Here is a 24392-nt window from a genome sequence, read left to right as displayed (position 1 = left end):
TAACACCAACACACCCATAACCTTAATCCCAGCCCTAGCCCTAGCCCTAACCCTAGCCCTAGCCCTAACCCTAGCCCTAGCCCCTGCATTTTTTTTTTTTTTTACTTTTTTTTTATTTTTGTCACAAGATCGCTGCCCTGCGATCTGACTCATAGTAACGCCACTTCACCTCTGATCATCTGTCAGTGTGAGATCAGAGGAGAAGCAGCGTTACTATGTGACAAGATCGCTGCCTGGCACATAATAACGCGACTTCTCCTCTGATCTCACAATGACAGATGATCAGAGGTGAAGCAGCGTTACTGTGTGACAAGATCGCTGCCTGGCACAGCTGTGCCAGGCAGCGATCAGCTGTGCCAGGCAGCGATCTAGTCACACAATAACGCTGCTTCACCTCTGATCAGCTGTCAGTGTTAGATCAGAGGGAGAAGCCACGTTACAATGAGGGAGATCGCCGGGAAACAAGCAGCTTTCCCAGCGATCGCTCCCATTGGCTGCTGTGACGCTGACGTCATCAGGACCTGAACCAATCAGGTCTCGATGACGTCGGGGGTCCCAGCATGCATTGCGCACCGGGATCCCCGCGTTGTAAGGTATGTGGGGGTCCCGGGGGGCACAAAACCGCCGACAGTAGATAAACGTCGGCGCTGCACAAAGCCCAGCAAGCGCCAACGTTTATCTACTGTGGGCAGTCGTGAAGAGGTTAACCATTGATCCATTTTTGTTGCGATTTTTCTTGATTGATGCGATTTTAATCGCATGTAAGGATCCGTTTGACATCCGTCTGGCGATATTTTCTCGCAGGGTAGCTAAATGGACATATAATGGAGCCCAATGACAGGTTTCCCCACACAAAGAATGAATAGATCTAGACACACTGAATACATATATATATATATATATATATATATTATATACATGTCATAGAGACACATTAATATATACAGTCATATGTAAAAGTTTGGGCACCCCTATTAATGTTAACCTTTTTTCTTTATAACAATTTTGGTTTTTGCAACAGGTATTTCAGTTTCATATATCTAATAACTGATGGACTCAGTTATATTTCTGGATTCAAATGAGGTTTATTGTACTAACAGAAAATGTGCAATCTGCATTTAAACAAAATTTGACCGGTGCAAAAGTATGGGCACCCTTATCATTTTCTGGATTTGAACACTCCTAACTACTTTTTACTGACTTCCTGAAGCACTAAATTGGTTTTGTAACCTCATTGAGCTTTGAACTTCTTAGCCAGGTGTATCAAATCATGAGAAAAGGTATTTAAGGTGGCCACTTGCAAGTAGTTCTCCTATTTGATTCTCCTATGAAGAGTGGCATCATGGGCTCCTCAAAACAACTCCCAAATGATCTGAAAACAAAGATTATTCAACATAGCTTTTCAGGGGAAGGATACAAAAAGTTGTCTCAGAGATTTAACCAGTCAGTTTCCACTGTGAGGAACATAGTAAGGAAATGGAAGAACACAGGTACAGTTCTTGTTAAGCCCAGAAGTGGCAGGCCACTGTGTCTGATGTCCACCTTTGGAATGTTCCAGTGTATGGTGGGCCCCATCTATCATTCTCCAGAGTATAGTGCTCCCCAAAAATTGCTGTCCCAACATTGAAAACAATTAAATAAGTCTCCTCGCTAGGGAATCCCTGTACTAGTCTGGGCTCCTCGTCGTCCCCATCTTCCATCTCACTGCACTTGGCTGTTTAGGCAGAGGGCACACAGACATGATGTCATTGCGCTCTCTGATCAGAATATCACTGTCAGAAAATGCAGAAGACGTCATGGCGGTGGAGCAGGGAGAGGTAAGTATTTCAACCTTGCAAGTGTTGTGATCCTGAGCAAGCAGGGGGGCCCACTCGTTGGCGACGGCACTGGCACAGGGCCTCTGATAGTACGGTGGTGTGTCTGACGGCGGGTGGGCCGAACCTGCACTTTCATCTGCAGCTTCCTCTTTGTCACCGTGTAAGGTGGAACAGTATATGGGAAGGGTAACCTGAGTTTCATCAGGGTCAGATTCAGGTCGTGTAGAGTGCGAGGGGAATGTAGTGGTCTGAGTCAATGTACCAGCAGAATCATCGAGCAGTGGCTGGGCATCAGTGCACTTGTGTCGCCCCCAGGAGTACGGTCGCCACAGTGGCATACCTTCCTCCTAGGGAGTGTGATGTCACGCTTGGGAGCAACGAAGGATCTCTCTAGCAGGTTAACAGATTCCCACGAGTCACGACCCTCCAAACAGCGTCCATGAAGGCAAAGTGTTTGTTTTACGTGGGCAGTATGGTTGCAAAGCTGAACCTTAAAGGAATGACCAGAAGGGCACCACCAGGATTGGAGCCTGCCACGTAATTTGACTCAACACGGGCAACCTCAACCATCCAGCAACCGAAAATATGCACCCATTGCAAGCTTAATTCCGTTAACGAACAAGACCCCTTCATGCCCCCGCGGTCCGCGACCAGCTTACTAGAGGGACACGCGAGGCTCTGGCACGCGAGATTGGCCAATAACTGATGTGTCATGCCCTTACATGTCCGTGGCTGCATGTGCGCTACACTGAAAGGGCCAGTGTGTGTCACTTACAGGTGCAGATAACCCTCTGAACACCGTTAGTGATGGGGATCTGGGATTACAATTATTACCCGTGAACAATGATTTCCCAGTAAGTGCAGGTCAACCGCAGTACCGAAATTAGGCCTAACCGTCATTCCTGAAAAAACGAAAAACTTACGTGTGCAAACCACAGGTGCTGTAGCTTACTTAACAGCTCGCCAGCCGTTCTCAGGCCCAGTATGGATTACACGTGATTGCACAAAGGTGAGAAAGGGTACCGTATCCCCGGATAACATGTATGGATAGCATAGTGTACACATTCAAAATATATGTCTATAGATCAGGAGGCAGGCTCAGATGGTGTCAGGCCCAGTATGGATTTGACAGCCCAGACTACACAGCGGAGGAACAGGGAGAGGTAAAGATTGCAAATGCTGTGGCCCTGCCCAAACAAGGGGGGCACACTCGTGGGCGTCGGTACTGGCACTGGGCCCCTCTTAGTATGGCGGTGTGTCTGACGGCGGGTGTGCACCCCCACCGTCAGAGACACTTGATTGCACTATGAGGGACCCTGTGCCAGTGCCCGCGCCCAAGAGTCGACCTTACCACCTGTCCAGGGCAACGGCAATCGCACGGTTTTGTGCGCTAGGTGGTGACCCCGGACTTGGGGGGGAGGCAGCAAAGTTAGGAAGGTTTACAAAGTGGCATATGTTGATGTTGGACATTCAGCTGATGTAAAAGGCGAAATTGGTCAAGTCCCAGGAAGAGGAGGACCAAAGCAAGCCATTTTTCTGTCAACCTATGTGTCATCAGGGGAAGGTGGGACAAAATCCTTGGAAACCCATGCATGGTTCATTTTAATGAAGGTTAGATCATCCACATTTTGGGTCGACAGACGGGTCCTTTTTTCTGTCAGGATTGATCCAGCAGCACTGAAGACTCTTTCCGATAGCACACTTGTAGCTGGGCAAGAGAGCTCCTGTAACGCATATTGTGCCAATTCAGGCCAGGTGTCCAGTTTAGCGGCCCAATAGTCAAAGGGAAATGACCTGTGAGGGAGAACATCGACATGGGAGGAAAAGTAGTTTGTAACCATAGTTGACAAGTGCTGTCTCCTGTCACTTTCCATCGATGCAGTATTACCAGTCGTGTGAGCGGGACTTGAAAAATCAGTCCACAACATGGTCATGAAACCTCTGTCTCCAACGCCACTTCTGATGTGTGCACCACGAACACCTCTTCCAAGCTTCCCCTGGCCCCTACGGCTTGTGTGAGAACCATCACCGCTGCTGTGTGCTGGGAATGCCTCAACCAACCGGTCTACCAAAGTAGCTTGTTTTTTAGGTCAAGGTTCTCCTGTGTCATGATGTTTTGGAATTTGCCTTTATAGCGTGGTTCCAGGATGCTGGCCAACCAGTAGTCGTCATCGTTCATCATTTTGGCAATGTGGGGGTCACTTTTTAGGATCTGCAAGGCATAATCTGACATGTGGGCCAATGTTCCCGGGGTCAATGATGCACTGCGACTGCTTGGTGGAGGAGCACTTTCTGGCAAATCCACATCCCTCCAGTCACGCACAAACCCTGTACCAGACCTTGCCACACCAACATTTTCTCTGGACACACGAGAAGCATCCTCCTCCCCTAAATAATCATCCCCATCATCACCCTCCTCTTCCTCCACCTCGTCCAGGAGAGGTCCCGGAGCAGACAATGGCTGACTGCCATCAAGGATTTCCTCCTCCTCTTCCTCTTCGTCAACCTCGGCTGCAGACGCCTGCCCCTTAATGTGCGTCCAAGTTTGCATCAGCAGACGCATAAGTGGGATGCTCATGCTTATGATGGCGTCGTCTGCGCTTACCAGCCGTGTGCATTACTCAAAACACTGAAGGACTTTACAGAGGTCTTTCAGCTTTGACCACTGCACACCTGTCAACTCCATGTCTGCCCTCAAAGTGCCTGTCCGGGTATCCTCCCACAAATGCATTATGGCCTGCCTCTGTTCGCACAGCCGCTCAACCATGTGCAGGGTGGCGTTCCACCTTGTTGCAACGTCGATAATTAGCTGGTGCTTGGGAAGGTGGAGCAATCGCTGCAGCTACTGCATACGACTGGAGTGTACGGGCGACCGGCGGATGTGCGAGCACAGTTTTCGAACCTTCTGGAGCAGGCCTGGTAACTCCGGATAATTATTGAGGACGCACTGCACCACCAGGTTCAAGGTGTGAGCCAAGCAAGGTATGTGTCTGAGTTTTGAAAGGGCTATGGCAGCCACAAAATTACGACCGTTATCGCTAACTACCTTGCCTGCCTCAAGATGTAGACTGCCCAGCCATGACTCAGTTTGGTGCTGAAAGTAGTTTGCCAGTACCTCCGCGGTGTGTCTGTCGCCCAAACACATCATCTTCAACACAGCCTGCTGACGCTTTCCACTAGCTGATCGATAGGGGGACACCTCGTGTGCAACACTGGCAACTGCGGATGGAGTGCTGCGGTGACTGTGCTCTGGGGACGAGCTTTCGCTTCTAGAGGAGTAGGAGGAGGGTCAAACGCCTACAGCCAACTGTTTCCTATACCATGGGCTAGGCAGCACTGTCCCACCACCGCTGTCCCCTGTGGACCCTGCATCCACCACATTAACCCAGTGCGCAGTGATGGACATGTAACGGCCCTGGCCATGCCTACTGGACCATGCATAAGTTGTGAGGTGCACCTTTCCACTCACTGATTGCTTGAGTGCATGGACAATGCGGTCCTTCACATGAAGGTGGAGGGCTGGGATGGCTTTTCGAGAAAAGAAGTGGCGACTGGGTAGTTCATAGCGTGGTACTGCGTAGGCCATGAGTTTGCGGAAAGCTGCGCTTTCCACCAACCGATAGGGCATCATCTCTAACGAGATTAGTTTGGCAATGTGGGCGTTCAAACCCTGTGTACGCGGATAAGAGGATGAGTACTTTCTTGTCCTACTCATAGTCTCTGGTAGGGTGAGCTGGACTTGAGAGCTGCCTATGGTGGAACTAGCGGTGGACAGGGCTGACTGAGAGAGGGTTGATGATGGTGATGGAGTTGGTGTTCTTTCTGATGGCCTAGATTCAGTCTTTCGTTGATATAACATTGTGATTCCCTGACAGCTTTGGCCTTGCAACGACACCTCAACATTTGCTGCTGTGGTAACCGGTGGGCTTATAGTGGGGAGAAACAATGTAGCATTGCTGACTAGCTTCTTTGGGAGCATTTGCACATGTGGTACTTGAGGTTTGGTGTTCCGTCCACGCTTGCAAGTGCATGGTGGTTAAATGGCTAAGAATGCAACTGGTATTCAAATTTTTCAGATTTTTCCCTCGGCTAAAGGTCTTTGCGCACTTCTTACAGATAACCTTGGCCTGATCATTAGGATTTTGTTCAAAAAAGTGCCACACTGCACTCTTCCTAATATGGAAGACATTTTGCATCTTTGCACGCTGTGCTATTTTGACCGTCTGGCCAAGCAGTCCAGCAAATTTTTGGCTTTTGGTAACCCGTTTTTGGACTGCTCCGTGCCTGCCAGATAACAGCTGTTGCGATGTCGATGCCTGCTGCGGATGCTCCTCCTCCTCTTCGGAGCTATTGGCAGCGGCACCCTCTTCCCCCAATGGATGCCAACCTGGGTCAACAACTGGGTCATCCATCACCTCCTCTTCAATGTCATGTTCACCTTCCTCTGTGTCACCGTGTACGGTGGTATAGTATGCGGGAAGGGGCACCTGAGTTTCATCAGGGTCAGAATCTGGCTCAGTACACTGCGAGGACAATGTCGTGCTCTGAGTGAATGCACCAGCAGAATCATCTATCAGTGACTGTGCATCAGTGCACTCCATGTCAGATTCATCTTGGCCTGGGTAGTTCACCATTTCACTTGATAACCCAGGTATGGTATGTGAAAACAGCTCCATGGAGTAATCTGTTGTGTGGCCTGCCGCATCCTTCAATTTTGGTTGGGGTGAAGGACACAAAGAAAGGTGTGGTTCATGACCATGAGCCTCCAAAGACGACTCAGTGCTTTTATTTTTTAAAAGTTCAGAAGAGGACGCGATAGAGCTGGAGGCCGAGTCAGCAATGTAGGCCAAAACTTGTTCCTGAAGCTCCGGCTTTAAAAGCGGTTTACCTACTCCCAGAAAAGGGAGCCTTCGAGGCCTTGTGGAGCCAGACGATGACGCAGGCTCAACACCTCCTGCATTAGGTGTTATTTTGCTTTTACCACTACCAGTAGATCCAACACCAACACCATCATTAACAGCTGGCAACCCCCGCCCACTAACACTGCCTCTTACACCACACTTCCTCATTTTTTTTAAAAATGTACCCACAATTCCACCAACGATATGGAACTGTAAAACAAGGTACAAGGTGTATATAGGACAGGGGAGAATTTAATTCTCCGACCACTTCTGGACACTGATGTATTGTGTCAGACCCAGTGTATATCACACCGCTGTATGACAGGCTGAATTTGGCAGGTGTGAAAAATGTTATATAGGACGGGAGAAATGGAATGTCCTTACACACTTCTGGACACTGATGTATTGTGTCAGGCCCAGTGTATATCACACCGCTGTATGACAGGCTGAATTTGGCAGGTGTGAAAAATGTTATATAGGACGGGAGAAATGGAATGTCCTTACACACTTCTGGACACTGATGTATTGTGTCAGGCCCAGTGTATATCACACCGCTGTATGACAGGCTGAATTTGGCAGGTGTGAAAAATGTTATATAGGATGGGAGAAATGGAATGTCCTTACACACTTCTGGACACTAATGTATTGTGTCAGGCCCAGTGTATATCACACCACTGTATGACAGGCTGAATTTGGCAGGTGTGAAAAATGTTATATAGGACGGGAGAAATGGAATGTCCTTACACACTTCTGGACACTGATGTATTGTGTCAGGCCCAGTGTATATCACACCGCTGTATGACAGGCTGAATTTGGCAGGTGTGAAAAATGTTATATAGGACAGGACAGGATTGGAATCTCCCTAGAGTGTAGGTCTGTAAGAACGGAACAACTCCTCGACTTATCCTTACAGAGTCACACCCTTAGCTTCACTGTGGCCGTGATAACAGCCGTTACACAGTACTGAGAGAGCAGCGTGCACGTACACCGCTGTCCGGTGTATGTTAAATTGTCAAGCTCCGTGTTTTTGTATACGGACTGACACACGCTGTCTCTCTATAGTTTTGAATGTAATTAAACAGCAAATAGACTAGACTGTTTGAAAAACAGACAAAACTATAAGGTGGAGGTCTGTAAGAACGGAACAACTCCTCGACTTATCCTTACAGAGTCACACCCTTAGCTTCGCTGTGGCCGTGATAACAGCCGTTACACGGTGCTGTGTGAGGAGCGTACACCGCTGTACGGTGTGAAAAAATGCACGCTCAGTATCTCACCAGGACAAAAAAAAAGGATTGCTTTTAAAAAAGCAGTTTGCAGAGCAGTGTGAAACCAGCAATGCAGCTATCAGGTAGCCTTACAACCAACAGAGCTGATCCACCAACATATAGCCTCCCCTTGCACTGCACAGTGACTGGTGTGTTGTACAGGCAAAATCGCTAGCAGCAGCAGCTGATTTTTTTTCTTCTTCCCTGCCTAACGCTCTCCCTACAGAATCTGCAGCAGCAGCAGCTCTCCCTATTCTGAGATCAGCATGAGTAACATGGCGGTCGGCGTGCACGCCCTTTTATACCCCCTGTGATGCCCCCCAAAGCAAGCCAATCATTTGCATGCCCTTCTCAAAGATGGTGGGGACCGCTGCCTATGTCATCACGTTGCCCACAGTGTCCGTTCTTCCTCATTGGCTGAAAAAGGGCGCTGAAGCATCTTTTGAAACGCGACTTTGGCGCTAAAGTCGCCGACCTCGTGGCCGACCTCACGCTGAGGTCGGGTTTAGTTTTATGAAACCCGACTTTGGCGAAAGTCGGCGACTTTTGAATTTTTTCGACCCGTTTCGCTCAACTCTAGTTAATTGTACTATCAGGAACAATACACACATGCTGAAAGCTAGGTGATCAGGGCCTATTAAGGGCTTTCAGCTTTTGTTTATTTTTCTTCCTGATATTACAATTAACCCACTTCGAGTCCTCTTCTCCTTTTTTTAAAGGATTTTGTATATACTAACATATACTTTTAAGTTAATTGCAGAAAAATTTATTTTTTTAGGTTTTTTTTTATAGTTGCGCTCAAGCGCAGCAGAGGTCCGAGGCTCGCTCACTCCAGGCGTCATTCTCCCCGGCTCCTCAGTATGATCGGTCGCATGGATTACAGTGGGGGACATTTAGGACAAGTGAGTATAAAGATTTTTATTTTATCCTTATTTTTACAGGTGGAGACAGTGGGAGCAGACTACTACTCTCATCATTATCCCCTGCTGGTGCTGGGAACCATGATGAAGGCAGCGTTCAGCACTCGGCACTTGGGAACAGAGTAAACTGTGCACTGATTCCCAGGCTCCGATATGTGTTGCACGGATGGCATCTGTGTGGGGTGCGTGTCACACAGACTTATTGTATTGAATGGGTATCATGCCATCCGTGCTGTCGTCCATGACACACGGTCCATGGAAACACACTGATATGTGCGCAGACTCATTCATTTCAATGGGTCTGTGTGTGTCACTGTTTCCGGTACATGTGGAAATTGTCACCACTGTACCTAAGATACTGTCGTGTGAAAGAGGCCTAATAAAGAAGTGCAATTTTTTTTGTTTAGTAAAAACGTGTCCACAAAAGTACAATCTATTTAAATCTAAAATTAACATGATCTGTAAAAACTATAAAAGAGAAAAAAAAATATTTAATGCCAGAATTGTGGGGTTTTGGTCACAATGCCACAAACAAAATGCATTAAGAAGCAATCAAAGCATCATATGTACCCCAACATTTAATATATATAAGTCCCAGATGTTTTGGAAAATTGCAACTCAAATAATTTTTATGTTATGAATTTCTCAATTTTTTTTTCACCCCAATAAAATAAAAAAAAAACACAAGCCCACACAACATTTTTTATTTTCCCACTGACAAAGTCAAAGTTACAGCTCTTAGGGCTCATACTCACTTGCGAGAGACTCGCACGATTCTCGTGCAAGTCTCTCACATGAAAACCCGGCACTGCCACCAGCACTCGGACCGGAGTATGCGGCTGCATAGAAATACATGTAGCCGCACGTTCCGGTCCCAGTGACGGCAGCAGTGCCAGGTTTACATGCGAGAGACTCGCACAAGAATCGTGTAAGTCTCTCTGAAGTGAGTATGAGCCCTTAGGGCGGTTGCACACGTCCAGATAATTCCGGTACCGAAAAAAACGGTACAGGAGCTATCCATGTCCGTGTGGACACGTGGTACCTCCGTGTGGCACATGTGTGGCAATCGTGTGCCGCATCAGGACCACACGGACGCCGCTGGGATGAAGCCGCTACTGTAAGCGCTGTTCCCGGCGGCTGGTGCTGACCGCGGCTGACATTCTGCTCTCCTCTGCCGGCAGGAGAGAGGAATGAATGAAAACCCGACGTAGGGTCCCCCTCATGTTCATAACCAACCAGATGAAACTTACAGCTGGGGCTGCATCCCTCAGCTGTCAGCTTCAGCCAGGTTGGTTGTGACGAATAGAGGGGTCCCCACGCTGTTTTTTTAAAATTATTTAAATAAATAATTTAAAAAAACGGCGTGGGGTCCCCTTTATTTTTGACAACCAACCTGACTAAAGCCGACAGCTGAGGGCTGATATTCTCAGGCTGGTAAGGGGCTATTGATCTTGGCCCCCCCAGCCTAAAAACAGCAGCCTGCAGCTGCCCAGAAAAGACGCATCTATTAGATGCGCCTAATGTGGAGCTTTGCCTGGTTCTTCCCACTTGCCCTGTAGCGGTGGCAAGTGGGGTAATAAGGGGTTAATGGCACCTTTCTATTATAAGGTGCCATTAAGCCCGGATTAGTAATGGAGAGGTGTCAATAAAGGGTTAAATAAACACACACACAATAAGAATAAATTATTTTAATGAAAAAATACAACACACACATTTTTATTATCTTTATTGTACTGGTAATTCCTTAGCAATGTCCTCTTTCTTCTGAAAAAAAGGTGACCATAATAAAGCAAATCTATAATTACCTGTCCGGCGCTCAGGCACGTCCCACGGCATAAATCCATCTCGGGGGTTAATATATTTACAGTCGGAGCGCTGCTAATCCAACCGTTCCCGACTGTAAATGACGGGAATGAATGGAGCAGAGCGCAGACTCAGTGATGAACGGTGACGTCACCGCTAGTTACTGAGCATGCGCAGGCTGCTCCCATTCATTCCCCAGTGATTTACAGTCAGGAGCGGCTGTATTAGCAGCGCTCCGACTGTAAATATATTAACCCCCGAGATGGATTTACGCCGTGGGACGTGACTGAGTGCCGGACAGGTAATTATAGATTTGCTTTATTATGCACTATGGATTGGGGACTGGGACTTAGCCAAGCGTGAAGATTGGGAACTCTTCAATGTCTTACCTTTCACTCCTTTTTGTCTCATTGATTCTACAGCATGTGTCCTATCTCAACCTTTCTTGGCGTCCCCATCTCCTAAAAGTCTAACCAACTGCTCCTGACCTCCAAGAAGGGCCTCCCAACAGGCACATACAGTTGTGGCCAAAAGTATTGACACCTCTGCAATTCTGTCAGATAATACTCAGTTTCTTTCTGAAAATGATTGCAAACACAAATTCTTTGGTATTATTATCTTCATTTAATTTGTCTTGAATGAAAAAACACAAAAGATAATGAAGCAAAAAGCAAAACATTGATCATTTCACACAAAACTCCAAAAATGGGCCGGACAAAAGTATTGGCACCCTCAGCCTAATACTTGGTTGCACAACCTTTAGCCAAAATAACTGCGACCAACCGCTTCCGGTAACCATCAATGAGTTTCTTACAATGCTCTGCTGGAATTTTAGACCATTCTTTGGCAAACTGCTCCAGGTCCCTGATATTTGAAGGGTGCCTTCTCCAAACTGCCATTTTTAGATCTCTCCACAGGTGTTCTATGAGTTTCAGATCTGGACTCATCGCTGGCCACCTTAGAAGTCTCCAGTGCTTTCTCTCAAACCATTTTCTAGTGCTTTTTGAAGTGTGTTTTGGGTCATTGTCCTGCTGGAAGACCCATGACCTCTGAGGGAGACCCAGCTTTCTCACACTGGGCCCTACATTATGCTGCAAAATTTGTTGGTAGTCTTCTGACTTCATAATGCCATGCACACGGTCAAGCAGTCCAGTGCCAGAGGCAGCAAAGCAACCCCAAAACATCAGGGAACCTCCGCCATGTTTGACTGTAGGGACCGTGTTCTTTTCTTTGAATGCCTCTTTTTTTCTCCTGTAAACTCCATATTGATGCCTTTGCCCAAAAAGCTCTATTTTTGTCTCATCTGACCAGAGAACATTCTTCCAAAACGTTTTAGGCTTTTTCAGGTAAGTTTGGCAAACTCCAGCCTGGCTTTTTTACGTCTCGGGGTAAGAAGTGGGGTCTTCCTGGGTCTCCTACCATACAGTCCCTTTTCATTCAGATGCCGACGGATAGTGCGGGTTGACACTGTTGTACCCTGGGACTGCAGGGCAGCTTGAACTTGTTTGGATGTTAGTCGAGGTTCTTTATCCAACATCTGCACAATCTTGCATTGAAATCTCTTGTCAATTTTTCTTCTCCGTCCACATCTAGGGAGGTTAGCCACAGTGCCATGGGCTTTAAACTTCTTGATGACACTGCGCACGGTAGACACAGGAACATTCAGGTCTTTGGAGATGGACTTGTAGCCTTGAGATTGCTCATGCTTCCTCACAATTTGGTTTCTCAAGTCCTCAGACAGTTTTTTGGTCTTCTTTCTTTTCTCCATGCTCAATGTGGTACACACAAGGACACAGGACAGAGGTTGAGTCAACTTTAATCCATGTCAACTGGCTGCAAGTGTGATTTAGTTATTGCCAACACCTGTTTGTTGCCACAGGTAAGTTACAGGTGCTGTTAATTACACAAATTAGAAAAGCATCACATGATTTTTCGAACAGTGCCAATACTTTTGTCCACCCTCTTTTTTATGTTTGGTGTGGAATTATATCCAATTTGGCTTTAGGACAATTCTTTTTGTGTTTTTTCATTTAAGACAAATTAAATGAAGATAATAATACCAAAGAATTTGTGTTTGCAATCATTTTCAGGAAGAAACTGAGTATTATCTGACAGAATTGCAGGGGTGTCAATACTTTTGGCCACAACTGTAACTGCAAGTCTATGATATGTTGACTAGTGGTGAAGTGTTGACCAGATTCTTATCTGATTCACTAGAATTTGTCAAATTGCAGGGAATCGAGGATCAGCGTACACTGTCACGATTTGAGAATAAAAGATCACATAGGGTGATTGCAGAAACCTGCCTGGGGCCAAGGAAAAACCCTTTAGGCCGGGGTCACACTTGCGAGAAACTCGCACGAGTCTTGCACCTCAATACCTGGCACTGCCGCTGGCACTCGGACCAGAGCATTCAGCTGCATAGAATTACATGCAGCCACAAACTCCGGTCCTGAGTGCCGGCGGCAGTGCTGGGTATTGAGGTGCAAGACTCGTGCGAGTTTCTCGCAAGTGTGACCCCGACCTTAAAGTGAGAGATGAATATACAATTCTTGCAAAAATAAAAAGTGACAGAATTGCTGGTCTTTCATTTAAGGACACATTACCCCCAATAAAAAAATAATAAAAGTCAATACAGTATATGTGCAGCAAAATTGTGTATTTAATACATACAATGTTCTTACTAAACCAAACCTTAATATGACAATATTGATTGGAGAATTAAGGAGTTATTGCATATGGAAGTGTGGCGCCCCCAGGAGTATGGTCGCCACAATGTCATTGCCTTTCTCCTAGGGAGGGTGATGTCAGGCTTGGAAGCAATGAAGGGTCTCTCTAGCAGTTAATCATTACATGCAACACAGTCCCACTCCAGGCCAGCAGAGGGAGCTCTGAACCAAAACTAGGGGAAGAGCTATTCTCTGGGGGCCAGGAGGGAAAATTAGTCAGTTAGGAGGGCAACGTGTGTAGACGTGGAGAGAGAAGCTGGAGGTTGAGCGGAGAATAGAGAGCTCACTCCTAGTGATAGCGCATGATCTGGAGCCTGGTCTCCAAGGTTGTATGGATACTGACGTTCCTGCTACAGAAACCAGAGGAATAGGAAGTTGTAAATGCTCTATTCCCACATAAGACTCGGAGGCACAACAGCGACAGGTGAGCCAAAAGAAGAGATAAAAGGCTACAGCTGTCTGCCATATGAGGTTGATCTAAAAGGAAACAAGAAGGAGGAACTTCAGTGTAACACAATACTGCATGTCCCTCAAGTAAGCGCTAGGAAGGAGACTACACAACCCATCTGCATAGAGAGATTTCTGAGTTGCTTCCAGGCTAACCAGCTCCTGTACCATCTGTCATCGGGACCCTGGGCTGCATTTACCATGCAAAGTAAAGGTAAAAAAACTGCACCCTGTTGTGTCCTTGCCTCCTTCCTGCAACATCTTCAGCACTGCTACATCTCTGTGCCAGACACTGCACCCTCTTCCCAAACACTTATCCTCACTGCCCTGGGACTGCAGCCCTGCCTGTGGAGGGCTACAACATCATTGCTGCACCACACCATCTGTCCCAGAGGATCTGTTTGCAGCGTCGGCTTAAGGGTGTGTGCACACGCTGCGGATTCTGCTGCGGGTCCGCAGGAATTTTTGCTGTGGTGTACAGTACCATTATTCCCTATGGGAATACAAAACTGCAGTGCAGACGGTGCGGATTTTTCCGCGGTTTTGAAACCGCAGAAAGAATTGACATGTCAATTCTTTCTGCGGATTCCGCTGCGGTTTGCCATCTCCATTGAGATGAAAAGCCGCCGGGCAAAACCGCAGAGCAATCCGCAGGTAAAACAGCAGGTCTTTTGACCTGCAGATTTACCTGCGGATTTTACAAAATCCGCGCTGCCAAATCCGCAGCGTGTGCACGTAGCCTAACACCTTCCTTGCCGAACACCACAGATGGCGTCACGAATTACTCATAAACTTTATCCCATCTCTCAATTCCCTTTTTTACATGGGCGCCCAGGGCCACGGACCGGGTCACAGCTGCTGTGACACCTCCCTCTGAGAGACCGGCCTGGTACCGAGCACCCCACAGCCCTGGGAGGGCGTCCCAGAAGGAAGGAAAAAAAGGTTAAGTGAATGGGTGTAACTCCAACTTGATCTTTGTTTAGCCTTCAGTTTCGTTTCTTCCTTCTTCCGTCAGCCATGGCGTCTGCTGATCTGAGAGACGAGCTGCTCTGCTCCATCTGCTTATCTGTTTTTAATGATCCTGTAATGCTGAGATGTGGACACAACTTCTGCTGGGTCTGTATTGATCGTGTGCTGGATACACAGGACGGGTCTGGAGTTTATTCCTGTCCTGAATGCAGAGAAGAGTTTCAGGAGCGGCCGGCACTGATGAGGAACATAAATCTCCATAATGTCGCAGAACGTTTCCTGATTACTCAGCAAGAACAAGAGGAGATCACCGGGATCTGCTGCACTTACTGTGTGGACTCTCCGGTACCTGCTGTTAGATCCTGTCTACACTGTGAGGCTTCTCTGTGTGATAAACACCTGAAAGTTCACAGCAAATCACCAGAACACGTCTTATCTGATCCCAGCACTAATCTGGAGAGAACGAAATGTTCTGTCCATAAGGAACTTTTAAAGTATTATTGTACTCAGGATTCCATCTGTATCTGTGTGTCCTGCAGTTTGGCCGGAGAACATCAGGGACATCGGGTGGAGATTCTGGATGAGGCCTCTGAGAAGATGAAGAAAAAACTGAGGAATGTTTTACAGAAACTGACCACAAAGAGAAAGGAGACTGAGGAAAGAGTCCGGAGTCTGGAGGAACAATGGAGAAAAGCTCAAGAAAAAGCAGCTGGAGAAGCCGAGAGAGTCACTGCCCTGTGTACAGACATCAGGAGACGGGTGGACGACCTGGAGAAGAAGGTCCTGAGTGAGATCTCCAGGCAGGAAAAGGAAGAGTCACTGTCACTGTCTGCTCTGATCCATCAGCTGGAAATAAAGAAGGACGAGCTGTCCAGGAAGATGAGACACATTGAGGAGCTGTGTAACATGACGGATCCACTGACTGTCCTACAGGAACCAGACACCGGTGACTTGTGTGATCCTGAGGAGGAGGGAGGTGATGAGGACACAGGGGGACATGATAAACAGCCCCATGATGGAGATGACCTGGATGTGGCTGTGATCTCACACACATTACACACATTATGTGAGGTAATATCAGGTATAAGGAGCGGGATCTATGTGGAGGATCCTGCAGACATATTACTGGATGTAACCACAGCTGCTAATAATCTCCATATATCAGACGACCTGAAAACTGCGACCTGGACACGAGAGGAGCAGAAACGTCCAGAAACAGCAGAGAGATTCCACAATAATAATCAGGTGATGAGCAGGAGGGGATTTACCTCAGGAGGACATTATTGGGATGTGGAGATCAGTAGATCAGGGGGTTGGATGGTGGGGATGTGTTATCCCAGTATAGACAGGAGGGGAGATCAGTCACTGATTGGATATAATAACAAGTTTTGGTGTTTGGGGAGATATAATAATCAGTATTCAGTGATACATGACAGTAGACAGGTCCGGTTACCTGACAAGATCTCCAGTGATAGAATCAGGATCTGTCTGGATTATGAGGTCGGGCAGTTGTCCTTTTATGAGCTGTGTGACCCCATCAGACACTTACACACCTTCACTGCCACCTTCTCCGAGCCCCTTCATGCTGCATTATGTGTATGGGGAGGTTCTATTAAGATATTAGGGAGAAGCAGCAAATGGAAGAAACCGTCATAATATAAGAAGTCCGGCCATAGACCGGTGACAGAAAACAAGTTTTTGATTGCTGAATCATTTGATCAATGGCTTTGAATAAGAAGGTGAGATATAGCTGATTCCTACATGGCAGCTGTCTGTATAAATAGATCAAATGGGTGTATGAACCCCTCTGTAGGAATCTGGTGATTGCTCTCTAGGTGCAGCTGTATACTGGGTATAACAATGTGATATCCCTGTGTAAAGTTGTGGATAATCTTCCTGTATGTCTCGGGTGTTATTCCCAGGTATTAAATATCATGGTTGGTTATTATATTTTCTTTTGTTAAAATCATAGAACCCCTTTAATCATTATTTTTCCTTCTTAATTGTTATACCGTAATTGTTAGATTTATTTTTTCGGTCTGATAATAAACTTTTGCAAGCTAAGAACTTGTTTAGTTTCTTAGATAATGTGTTTAATTATTGTGTTTGATTATTGGGTATAATTGCCTTATATACATGAAACTAGATGCAATATAAGAGAAACAAAAGCTCTGCATGAATTCTTAAATAAACAGGATAAAAAAACAGAATAAAGCATCATCATGTAGCTAACAGTTTTAAAATTTTCACTAATTAATGCAAGATATCACAAAGCATTCACAAAGTGAGGCGCGTTATCAACGTGTTTCACTCAACATTGAATAAGATATACATTATTATTTTGTAAAACGATGACGATGTGGTCAAAGTGATGAGCGCTGTGATCTATTCTATTGGTCACATTAATGATCAGTGGCCGCTAGAATGGAAAAGGTACCACCTGGTACCTGATGGCTACCAGGGCTCTTCTTTTGATTAGCTGGCCTTGCACAACCTCATTGTTGAGACATGACACATATTACATGCTGCGCCAAGTCAATTAATCAAAAGGAGAGCCGTGAATGCCAGCAGGTAAGAGCCGCTCCTCTCCGTCCCATTCCAGCAGTGGTCATTGGGCCGTACAAATATATTTGCACCAACTCCAAAAATTATAGAATAAATTCAATATATCATCACAATAGTTTGTAAGTCCTGGACAGCCAGAAATCTATGATAGTGTAGCATGCACTAAAATGCTAGTCCTCCTGGTGTACGTGTCATGCCATAGTTGCCAAAAATCACAATATAAATGTCCAAGCAATTATATTCCAATAACCTGTAAAGTGAAATAGAATAATATATTAGTAATAATAATAATAATAATAATATATTGCCTAAAATCACATTAGCTGTACAGCTTACTAGTGAAGGGCAAGGTCGATTCTCGATTTAGCGTTGCAGTGCTCGAGCGAGTATCAAGCATCGTCAAGTATCGCGTGGTGCTCTATTGTTCGTGTCCCCGTAGGAAGCCGCGTGCCGTACTGGAGCCGGGCATTTCTGTGCTGAAAGAGAGTGAGATATTCAGTGCTCGAGTTTCCCATTGACTTCCATTATGATTGGTACTTGAGTCTAGCGGGTCCGAGCATCCGACCTGCTCGATTCGAGTAACGCACACTCGAGCATTTACTCATTACTAGTGATGAGCGAGTATACTCGTTGCTCGGGTTTCCTTGAGCATGCTCGGGTGAGCTCCGAGTATTTTGGCGTGCTCGGAGATTTAGTTTCTGCACGATTTGCGGCTGCTGGACAGCCTGAATACACATGGGAATTTCCTAACAAACAGGCATTCCACACATGTATTCAGCCTGTCCAGCAGCCACAAATCGTGCAGAAACTAAATCTCCGAGCACGCCAAAATACTCACCCGAGCATGCTCAGGGGAAACCCGAGCAACGAGTATACTCGCTCATCACTACTCATTACTAATTGTGATCAATAAACAATAGCACATGGCCTCCATAACACTTCACATTACTCTCCATCACTTGGTACAGCTGGGTGTTCTTATTTGGTTTCATCCCAATTGAAGACTATCACATACTTTCCATCACACAGACGCGCAGCAATCCTATAAGTCACAACTCTCACAAAAGGCACAAATGCTCAGAAGTGACATTTACACGACATAGGGTTGTATTTTGGATATTCCTCTATGACAACATTATCAAAACAAATCCATTTCCACCTGTGTGTCACCTATCTCTACTGTTCGCACCCCAGGCTTGTGATGCTTCATTCAAGTCCACATCTCTATCATAAATGTTATCATTAATGGCAGCAGCCACCTTGGCTATCAATGATGCATGGTAAACCACCAAACCAATCCCCTTAAGGGTGTGTGCACACGTTGCAGATTCTGCTGCAGAATTTTCCGCACGGATTTGACAAAATTCAGAGGTAAATCTGCAGGTCAAAAGACCTGCGGTTTATCTGTGGGTTTAGGCTATGTGCACACACTGCAGATTCACCTGCGGATTCATATCTGCGGAACCGCAGGTAAAATGACCTGCGGTTTTTCCTGCGGATTGGCCTGCGGTTTGCCACCTGGACAATGGAATAGGTGGCAAACCGCAGCAGAATCCGCAGAAACAATTGACATGCTGCGGGAAAAAAACGCAGCTTTTCCGCAGGTAAAAATCCGCAGCATGTGCACAGCAGAATGTTAATCCCATAGGATAACATGCTACTGTGCACTGTCTGCAGAACTGCTGCAGTTCTGCTGCGGTCAAAACTGCAGCAGAACCGCAGCAAAATCCGCAGCCTTAGGCTATGTGCACACACTGCAGATTCACCTGCGGGTTTTTATCTGCAGAACCGCAGGTAAAATACCTGCGGTTTTACCTGCGGTTTTGCCCTGCAGTTTGACACCTGGACAATGGAATAGGTGGCAAACCGCAGCAGAATCCACAGAAATAATTGACATGTCAATTGTTTCTGCGGATTTAAAACCGCAGCTTTTCCTCAGTTAAAAATCCGCAGTGTGTGCACAGCAGAATGTTAATCTCATAGGATAACATGCTACTGTACACTGTCTGCAGAACTGCTGCAGATTTGCTGCGGCCAGAACCGCAGGAAAAACCGCAGCGTGTGCACATGGCCTTATTGCAGATTAGCCTGCGGTTTGACACCTGTCATGTAGCAGGTGCCAAACCGCTGCAGAATCCGCACAAAGAATTGACATGCTGCGGATTTAAATCCGTGTAGAAAATTCCGCACCATGGGCACTGCATTTTTCGATTTACATAGACTAAAAGGGTACTGTACAACGCAGCAGAAACTGCTGCGGATCCGCAGGGCTAAAACCGCTGCGGATCCGCAGCAGAATCGGCGATGTGTGCACACACCCTAATTCCCTTTCAGAGACTTAAACACAACAGACAATAATTTTCCTCCGGCAGAAGGATAAGCTGGCTTTCTTGGTGAACAGGCACACTCTTCTATTTTTCTTCTAAGGCTGGAGTCACACACAAGGTAGAAAAATACGGACCGTATTTTACGTCCGTAATACGCATAAATGGATAGTACTCCGTATGTCATCCGTTGTCAGGGTGTGGCCATGTATTTTTCTCATGTAAGCATCCATATGTAATCCATATGGCATCCATATACCATTTTTTTCTCGCAGGCTTGCAAAACGGACATATAATGGAGCCCAATGACAGGTTTTCAAATCCAAACGAAAGAATAGATATATACACATAGAATACATATATATATTAGCTGAAGAGCCCGGTGCTGCCCGGGCATAGTAACTAACTGTGGTTAGTTATGGCAAATTATAATTATCCTCCATCCCATAGTCCCATGCCCATATACCCATCATACATATCCTCCATCCCATAGTCCAGTGCCCATATACCCATCATACAGTAGTGGCCAAAAGTATTGACACCCCTGCAATTCTGTCAGATAATACTCAGTTTCTTCTTGAAAATGATTGCAAGCACAAATTCTTTGGTATTATCTTCATTTAATTTGTCTTAAATGAAAAAACACAAAAAGAATTGTCCTAAAGCCAAATTGGATATAATTCCACACCAAACATAAAAAAGAGGGTGGACAAAAGTATTGGCACTGTTTGAAAAATCATGTGGTGCTTCTCTAATTTGTGTAATTAACAGCACCTGTAACTTACCTGTGCACCTAACAGGTGTTGGCAATAACTAAATCACACTTGCAGCCAGGTGACATGGATTAAAGTTGACTCAACCTCTGTCCTGTGTCCTTGTGTGTACCACATTGAGCATGGAGAAAAGAAAGAAGACCAAAGAACTGTCTGAGGACTTGAGAAACCAAATTGTGAGGAAGCATGAGCAATCTCAAGGCTACAAGTCCATCTCCAAAGACCTGAATGTTCCTGTGTCTACCGTGCGCAGTGTCATCAAGAAGTGTAAAGCCCATGGCACTGTGGCTAACCTCCCTAGATGTGGACGGAAAAGAAAAATTGACAAGAGATTTCAACGCAAGATTGTGCGGATGTTGGATAAAGAACCTCGACTAACATCCAAACAAGTTCAAGCTGCCCTGCAGTCCGAGGGTACAACAAGGTCAACCCGTACTATCCGTCGGCGTCTGAATGAAAAGGGACTGTATGGTAGGAGACCTAGGAAGACTCCACTTCTTACCCCGAGACATAAAAAAGCCAGGCTGGAGTTTGCCAAAACTTACCTGAAAAAGCCTAAAACGTTTTGGAAGAATGTTCTCTGGTCAGATGAGACAAAAGTAGAGCTTTTTGGGCAAAGGCATCAACATAGAGTTTACAGGAGAAAAAAAGAGGCATTCAAAGAAAAGAACACGGTCCCTAGAGTCAAACATGGCGGAGGTTTCCTGATGTTTTGGGGTTGCTTTGCTGCCTCTGGCACTGGACTGCTTAACCGTGTGCATGGCATTATGAAGTCAGAAGACTACCAACAAATTTTGCAGCATAATGTAGGGCCCAGTGTGAGAAAGCTGGGTCTCCCTCAGAGGTCATGGGTCTTTCAGCAGGACAATTACCCAAAACATACTTCAAAAAGCACTAGAAAATGGTTTGAGAGAAAGCACTGGAGACTTCTAAGGTGGCCAGCAATGATTCCAGACCTGAATCCCATAGAACTCCTGTGGAGAGATCTAAAAATGGCAGTTTGGAGAAGGCACCCTTCTAATATCAGGGACCTGGAGCAGTTTGCCAAAGAAGAATGGTCTAAAATCCAGCAGAGCATTGTAAGAAACTCATTGATGGTTACCGGAAGCGGTTGGTCGCAGTTATTTTGGCTAAAGGTTGTGCAACCAAGTATTAGGCTGAGGGTGCCAATACTTTTGTCTGGCCCATTTTTGGAGTTTTGTGTGAAATGATCAATGTTTTGCTTTTTGCTTCATTCTCTTTTGTGCTTTTTCATTTAAGACAAATTAAATGAAGATAATAATACCAAAGAATTTGTGTTTGCAATCATTTTCAGGAAGAAACTGAGTATTATCTGACAGAATTGCAGGGGTGTCAATACTTTTGGCCACAACTGTACATATCCACCATCCCATAGTCCTGTGCCCATATACCAATCACACATATCCTCCATCCCATAGTCCCGTGCCCATATACCCGTCATACATATCCTCCATCCCATAGTCCAGTGCCCATAAACCCATCATACATATCCTCCATCCCATAGTCCCGTGCCCATATACCCATCATACATATCCACCATCCCATAGTCCTGTGCCCATATACCCATCACACATATCCACCATCCCATAGTCCCATGCCCATATACCCATCATACATATCCTCCATCCCATAGTCCAGTGCCCATATACCCATCACACATATCCACCATCCCATAGTCCCGTGCCCATATACCCATCATACATATCCTCCATCCCATAGTCCAGTGCCCATATACCCATCACACATATCCACCATCCCATAGTCCCGTGCCCATATACCCGTCATACATATCCTCCATCCCATAGTCCAGTGCCCATATACCCATCACACATATCCACCATCCCATAGTCCCGTGCCCATATACCCATCATACATATCCTCCATCCCATAGTCCAGTGCCCATATACCCGTCATACATATCCTCCATCCCATAGTCCCGTGCCCATATACCCGTCATACATATCCTCCATCCCATAGTCCCGTGCCCATATACCCGTCATACATATCCTCCATCCCATAGTCCCGTGCCCATATATCCATCACACATATCCACCATCCCATAGTCCCGTGCCCATATACCCGTCATACATAGCCTCCATCCCATAGTCCCGTGCCCATATACCCGTCATACATATCCTCCATCCCATAGTCAAGTGCCCATATACCCATCACACATCCTCCATTCCATAGTCAACCATTATGACATCATAACGAACGGCGGGGCTTGCAACCTATGATGATGTGGGGAAGGTGACCTGACGGACGGACGGACGGATGTGTCAGAATAGAGAAAGATAGGTTTGCACAGTTTAGATAGGTGACAGTTACTACAATGGGGAAACAGCTAGGAAAGTGTAGTGGACGTGCAGTACCTTGGGTTGACCATTAGATGGCAGGGAGGAGTGTGAGCAAAGGATTTGACATCAGCTTAGGGCTTTAGAAACCGTTGGTCATGGGGGGCGGAGTTACAGTGACAGGGGACCGGGAATGCTATAAATACTGAGGGAGGGTTCCAGAAGGTTCCAGTCCCCAGGGGGAGCTCAAGTGACAGGAGGACTGCGACAGTCTGTGCACTCTGAGGAAAACCAAACCAGGGGGACTGAGGAGAGAGAACGTCAGGGGGTGGTCCTGACAGGAAAGTACCGTAGAATAGACGAGGTAAAGCATATCGTACTGAGAGACTACTACTGTTCAGTTAAAGTACTGTTGGTTACAGGCCTAGGGCGGCCACAGTGACGGATCTGACAGGAGTGTCAACGAGTGAAGAGGGGACGGTGTACGCATACACGTCCCCAGTGTAAAGTACGGTGTGCGGGAAACGGCTCTGGAAACGGAGGGCCGACAAGGGAAGCGAAGTAAAGTGAATTGCTTTGAAGTGCGGTGTATTGCGGAGGCTGTCAAGTGGGCGGCCAGAGAATAAAGCTTGGACCTGTTGTACCCGACATCTGCCTCCATTGTCTCTGTTACATCTCTGCGCGGTATAAAGAGGGACCACCCCCCAGCTCGGCCTACGACCCTACATTTGGCGTAGTCGGCAGGATAGCCGCCGCTAATACCTCATCTTCTGCGGCAGGCTTGCCGCAAATAATGGAAAAGAACTTGGACTATGCTGCTTGGAATATAAACACCTGTGGATTACAAATGACTTACCTGTGGAATATGAATTGGGGCGCTGTGACAGATCTGCGTGGCCAGCAGAGGATCCGGGGCGGTACCGGGTACTGTGCAGTATGGCGGTGTTGCTTCAGCGCAGAGGAGAAGTACAGGTGTTTGCAGTTGTTCAGAATGGACTGGGACCCCCTCCAACGTACCCCAAAAGGAAGCAGTATGTGCCGGGAGATCGACGCTTCCATATATTGGACCCTGACAGGTGGGTGGAGAGGCCTGCCGACACCCCACCTCACAGAGGGAGTGGCACAAAAGAAAAACTTGGCTGCGGCTGTCTGACGCCATTCGAGTGCTGCCCAACGGACGGTATGAGACGCTGCGGGTGTCGGGGCATCGGCCGCCTAGAGTGGCAATGGCGGCAGGAGATGGAGCTGCACCAGAAGTCATCTTTAGAACCACGGGCAGGCAGCGGGATGCTGAGCCGGGGAGCGGAGCCTGAGCGGAGTCAGCGAGAGAGGCCGCCACCAATACCGGCAGAGGACTTTTCCGCGGAGCCCCCGGGTCTGGAGGAAAGGCCCGCAGGACAGTGGAGCGAGGAACAGAGGCTGCAGGGAAAGTCACGTGATGGTGAGATGGAGGCCGCAGCGCTGGGGAAGGTGAGAGTACCCCCGGCCCCACCAGTGCTTCCGCAAGCGGCCCCCACCATACTGTCACAGCACGCGGCCCCCTGTGCCCCGGAAGGCCTAG

General features: G+C 46.8%; 1 protein-coding gene and 1 long non-coding RNA gene across 3 annotated transcripts in view; one reads left to right on the top strand and one right to left on the bottom strand.

The window, feature by feature from the left end:
- Window positions 1-24392, bottom strand: part of LOC141083347 (uncharacterized) — a 128795-nt gene that overhangs the window by 74057 nt on the left and 30346 nt on the right. The window contains exons 2-3 of one of the 2 annotated variants that reach the window (XR_012230692.1): window positions 17756-17895; window positions 17141-17669 (exon numbers count right to left, since the gene is read on the bottom strand). This is a non-coding gene — a long non-coding RNA (uncharacterized lncRNA). Of the gene's footprint in view, window positions 1-17140; window positions 17670-17755; window positions 17896-24392 lie in introns of those variants that run through there. The other variant, XR_012230693.1, reaches the window with a different exon arrangement.
- On the top strand, window positions 14515-16921 carry LOC141083345 (E3 ubiquitin/ISG15 ligase TRIM25-like). The gene has a single exon (XM_073567557.1). The coding sequence runs from the start codon at window positions 14903-14905 to the stop codon at window positions 16508-16510; it is 1608 nt and encodes a 535-aa protein (XP_073423658.1). The 5' UTR covers window positions 14515-14902; the 3' UTR covers window positions 16511-16921.

Source organism: Dendrobates tinctorius, unplaced genomic scaffold (genome assembly GCF_039654945.1).
Source record: "Dendrobates tinctorius isolate UK_male_01 unplaced genomic scaffold, ASM3965494v1 ptg000020l, whole genome shotgun sequence".
Taxonomy (NCBI): domain Eukaryota; kingdom Metazoa; phylum Chordata; class Amphibia; order Anura; family Dendrobatidae; genus Dendrobates; species Dendrobates tinctorius.
The sequence above is the reverse complement of the archived record's forward strand: the minus strand, read 5'-3'. Positions and strand labels throughout refer to the sequence as shown.

Coding starts and splice junctions, on each gene's coding strand:
- LOC141083345 (XM_073567557.1), top strand. CDS start 14,903: ATGGCGTCTGCTGATCTGAGAGACGAGCTGCTCTGCTCCATCTGCTTA.